This window comes from Alosa alosa, chromosome 2, assembly GCF_017589495.1.
Source record: "Alosa alosa isolate M-15738 ecotype Scorff River chromosome 2, AALO_Geno_1.1, whole genome shotgun sequence".
Taxonomy (NCBI): Eukaryota; Metazoa; Chordata; class Actinopteri; order Clupeiformes; family Clupeidae; genus Alosa; species Alosa alosa.
In genome coordinates this window covers 22,058,865-22,063,864 of record NC_063190.1, presented here as the reverse complement: position 1 = coordinate 22,063,864, position 5,000 = coordinate 22,058,865, and the positions used below count along the sequence as shown (strand labels likewise).

At 46.0% G+C, this 5,000-nt stretch overlaps 2 protein-coding genes across 3 annotated transcripts in view; one reads left to right on the top strand and one right to left on the bottom strand.

Moving 5' to 3' along the window:
- Positions 1–895, top strand: part of LOC125287719 — a 1,502-nt gene extending 607 nt beyond the window's left edge. For both annotated transcript variants that reach the window (XM_048233715.1, XM_048233707.1), the window contains 2 exons: positions 63–182; positions 279–895. In XM_048233715.1, coding sequence (XP_048089672.1) covers positions 63–182; positions 279–844 — 686 coding nt within the window. In that variant the 3' untranslated portion in view covers positions 845–895. The remainder of the gene's footprint in view (positions 1–62; positions 183–278) is intronic.
- auts2a (activator of transcription and developmental regulator AUTS2 a) overlaps positions 1–5,000 on the bottom strand; it is a 346,312-nt gene that overhangs the window by 262,363 nt on the left and 78,949 nt on the right.

The following is a 5,000-nucleotide window of genomic DNA, read 5'->3' as shown; positions in this document are numbered from 1 at the left end:
CACCTACATTTCAATGTTGTCAGACTTACTAATTATAATCATAATTGTATTTCTCTCCACAGCCCTGATCGAATCATCTATTGACCACGGGACACCTCAGCTGGACGAGGGGGGCGGTAGTAGCCCATCTCCGCTGCATGTTGATGGAGATGGTGATCAAGAGTTCAGCAAAGAGGACTGCAGTAAGTATCATATTTTCAGATGGTTGAATAGCTGAAATGGACAGCTACATTTTAATGTCAGACTTACTAATTATAATCAATCATCTCTTTCCACAGCCCTGAATGAGTCATCTGTTGACCACGGGACACCTCAGCTGGACGAGGGGGGCGGTAGTAGCCCATCTCCACTGCATATTGATGGAGATGGTGATCGAGAGTTCAGCAAAGAGGACTCATCTGTTGACTATGGGACACCTCAGCTGTATGAGGAGGCCGGTAAGAGCTCATCCCCACTGCATGGTGGTGGAGACGGAGTGAGACCTGTGCCTCGTCTGAAACTGGACTGGCACAAATACCAGCTTACAGTTGGGAAGCCCACATCACAGGCTGGTGCATGGCGCACGGCTGACACCCCTGAGAAGAGAGACGTGATGGAGGAAGAGAGGAGGACAATCCTGAGTGGGTTTTTTGAGAGGAGGGGCAATACTACCCAGAATGCAACCACACAGGCCACATTGACCACTGAGGAAGAGAAGCCCACACCACAGTCTGCTGTGTGGCACACTAAAATCCCTGAAGAGAGAGACGAAGAGAAGAGGAAAATTCTGCACGGATTTGTAAAGAGAAGGGGCCTTACTGCATGTAGGCCAAGGAGGGAATTCAATACACAATTAAATCGATAGATAGCCTAGATAACATTTGTATTAATTGATAATAAATGTCTTTCATTTTAAGGCATCCTGTTGTTCTTGTCTTATCTGATATTCGATTTGAGTTAAGAGACTGTACCAAGCAATCAAATACAGTGCCCTCCCCAATTATTTGCACTCCTTGTGAAAAAATAATCTTCTGGTAGTTCATCTTACTGTACTTTCACACTGAAAACAATGAGGGAAAATTCAAACTGAATGGAAACTACCTCATCTAATAAATATTTTCCACAATTATTGGCATCCCTCCATGTAATACTTTATAAAGCCTCGTTTTGCTACTAAAACAGCCCCAGTCCTCTACTATAATATCTCATAAAGCTGGAGAATACAGTGCAGGAGAAGATTTGAAATCATTCCTCCAGACAGAATCTCTGTAGATCGTCCAGATTTCCAGGTCCTTTCTTGTGCATTCTGCTCTTTAGCTCACCCACTGGCTTTCCGTAAATATCAGATCATGGAAGTGAGATGACCAATGCAGAAGCTTGATTTCGTGTTCAGTAAACCATTTCTGTGTTGATCTGGACATACATTTTGGATAATTTTACTTTAAAGGTACACTATGCAGGTTTAGGTATTTTTGGCGACTGTAGAGCTCCCTCTAGCGTCGCAATGTATTTATATGTTACTCACCTATTGTAAATAGCAAACTTCTCGCAACTTATCCCCCTGTATACAGGTGAAGGATTAACAACAGGCAAAAACTATCTCCAAAGAGCTATATCTACTGACAAGGTAATGTTTCACGATTCTCGCAAGATTTGGCGGGCCGCTTGGAAGTTTCATGGCTGTTTTTCTCAGTAGGGAATCGCTACGTCTATGCTGTATAGCTATGCTAGGTGAACGTTTCGCCTATTACAAGTTTGTTTACCAAATTGGTTTCGTAAGGTGAAAATATTGCATAGTGCACCTTTAACTATAGGTTGGATTGCTCTATTGTGTGAGATTAGGCTAATTCACCAAAAGGTGAATTTCTTTAAGCATGTTTTACTCCTCTTGACCAGGCAGGCAACGTAGCAGTAATTGTGGAGGACAAGGTATGTGTTTTGGGTATATGATTACACTCATGTCTGACTGTCTGTGTGTATGTGCCTACCCGTGTTTTTTTGTGTGTGCATGTGTGTGTGTGTGTGTTTGTGTTCATGCCCACCTCTTGAGCAACAGCTGCCAGCTGTGGTGAGGGCAGTGCCAGAGCACCTGTAGCAGCTGTGGCACATCTGGCACCCCCTTTCCACTGCCGCGTGTGCCACCGTCAAAACAGGACAACTCAGATCGTGACAACCACTCACTCCTCCCGACTGCCCCTTCCTCTCCCCAGAGCAGGCCGCCCAGACCGCAATCACACAATCGTGCGATGATGGCATGGTGTGGTGACACCAGCGCTTAGTCGCTGTGTGGCGCGTGTGTGTGTGTGTGCGTGTGTGTGTGCGTGTGTGTGTGCGCGTGTGTGTGTGCGCATGTGTGTGTGTGTGTCCCGTCCATCGAGAGCAGCGGCGCGGGCTCGTCCCTGGCAGGCGTCGCGGGGACACTAATGCGAGGCGAGTGCAAACGGCTCCCATTAAGATTCATACAATTTAGAGTCAATCCTCCGCTTCTTTAAGAACCGGGTGATGGAGGGGGGGGGGAGAGGAAGGGTAAAAACGGATACTTCAAAGACTGCGTGGGCGTAGACAAGGGTGGAGGGGGTGAACAGAAAGAGAGAGAGAGAGAGAGAGGAAAGGGAGAGAGGGGGAAAAAAAATTAAGAGAGCGATTTAAAAAGACACCGTGGCCTAGACTTGTCACACAGCATCAGGGCAGCGGAAGAAAACGAGAGAGAGGGAGAGAGAGAGAGAGAGAGAGAAAGATAGAGCGAGAGAAAGAGAGAGAACAGCAAATACCGAAAGCTCCTCACCAAGCTGCAGTTTAAACTGACAGAGGAGGCAGCTCAGAGAGTGATTAAATGAGCCCCAAATGAAGAATAAACTCAGCTGTCAGCTGACACATGAACAGCGGTCATCACAGCTTATTCAAAACCACACACTGCTAACACAATTGACAGACAGGGGCTTATGCATTGATCCAAAAACTTTGGTACACAAATGGTTCCCCTGACAACAGATTTCTCCATGGCCACTGGTCTGGTCATCATACTTCCTGGTCTCCCTTGTGAAGTGGACGTTGATGGTATTTGTCATACTTTTATATCTCTCTGTGACGAATGAAGTCATGGCGAGAAATCTGTCCTAACTTTCACGGGTGAATGGATGGTTGGTTGGTATTAGTTACAAACTAGGTCACACAGCGTGAGTGCGTGAGCAGTTTTAGATTCTTATGCATTTCTGAAGGTGTGTGCAGCGGTTTATGTAGGGACATAATATCAAAAAGGCTTTCAAGGCTGTCTTTGAGTTTGTGTGTGTGTGTGTGTGTGTGTGTGTGTGGGTGGGTGTACTTAAAATAATTAGGCTGTCACACACAAAATACAGCCTCCTGACCATACAAAGCAGACACACAAACACACACACACACACACACACACATTGACATTGACCTCCACACTCACACAGCCATCAGGCGGTCTCATAGAGGTTGCTGGCTCCAGCCGGTCAACTGAAAGACCGTCCCGCTGGGAGCACGAGTGAGGTTTCACACAGTGGACTTATCTCCGCGGCAACACCGAACACAGATTCCAGAGGCGAGGCCTGTGTTCCGGGAACCCAGAGCAGCGTGGCCCCTATGGGCAGCCAGATGGGCCTCTCAGCATGCCACTATTTACTTTCTCTCTCTCCCTCTCTCCCTCTCTCTCTCTCTCTCTCTCTCTCTCACACACACAAGCGCACACACACAGACCTACATACACACAATTTGACACACGTATCTACATAAGACATAAACAAATTATATTTATATCTTAACTATGAATAATAATCCAGAATTAAAGAAGACAAAAACAAATGTGGGATATATACACAGCAGCGGTCACACTGCAACAAGCTCTTCTCAGGGGCGTCACTAGCAGTTGAAAACATTGGAGGCTTAGTCGAATGTCTAAACGGTTCTTATAATACCCATTTTGCCTGCACTTGCTGCTCACTTTTGATAGATTAATTCACTGATTCTAGCCTTATTTGTGCCACATTGAAAATATTGACAATGATATTTTGACAATTAAAGGATGTAATGACCTGTTGCTATTTTGACATTACTGTTTGCTATTAAGAACGAACTATATAGCCTAGCCACCTAGTAGAGTGGCATTATAAATAGCAAGGTGCATTATATGGTTTATGTTATAAGTATAAGTAGTATATATACTCTTTTGATCCGTGAGGGAAATTTGGTCTCTGCATGGTCTCGGCTGGCGACGCCTCTGGCTCTTCTCATACAGTAATAATAAACTCACCCAAGTGGTAACACCAGAATAACACCAGAAAAGTCAGAACTCCCACAATCTTCTATTATAATCTCATAACTCACAGTTAACCTTTAAAGGTATCCTATGCAAGTGTTTTACGCTGTTTTAACAGCTTCGAAGCCATTTTGATGGTAAACTAACGTGCAATAGGGAGAAAGGTGGACCGTCCCTGCCATGAACTACCCATCTACAGTACAGAGAACGAGCCTTGCAACTTTGCTTTCCCCCAACCCGGACAATCACAAATTGCTTCACGGCTTGTGAACAAATCCACATGTACCATGTCCTGGGGGAGTGGTGCAAGCCATGAGTGGTAAGGAAAAAACAAAACTGTACAGGCTACCTTTCACAGTGATGTGTGGGGACCGGGGAGCTGTGGGCAGTGATGTGTGGGGAGCTGTGGGCAGGCGCTTGAGGATGCTCTGCTCTGCTCTGCACTGCTGGCCTGGCCTGGCTTGGCCTGGTCTGAGTGTGCAACATCCTGGCTCTTGTCAACCCACTGGGGCCTGTGCCAGTGCTGGGAAACAGTTTGCCACAAATCTCTGTGTTTTCCCCATAAAACCTGCCCGCACTTAATTTTCCTCAAACATTGATCTCCTCCTCCAGCCCTCCCTTTCTCCTTCTCCTCCTTCTCCCCTACTCCTCTATCACCCACTCCTGCATCCTCTCACACTGTGTTTATCTTCTTATTTTTGGTCTCTCTCTCTCTCTCTCTCTCTCCAAACTGATGTCAAGT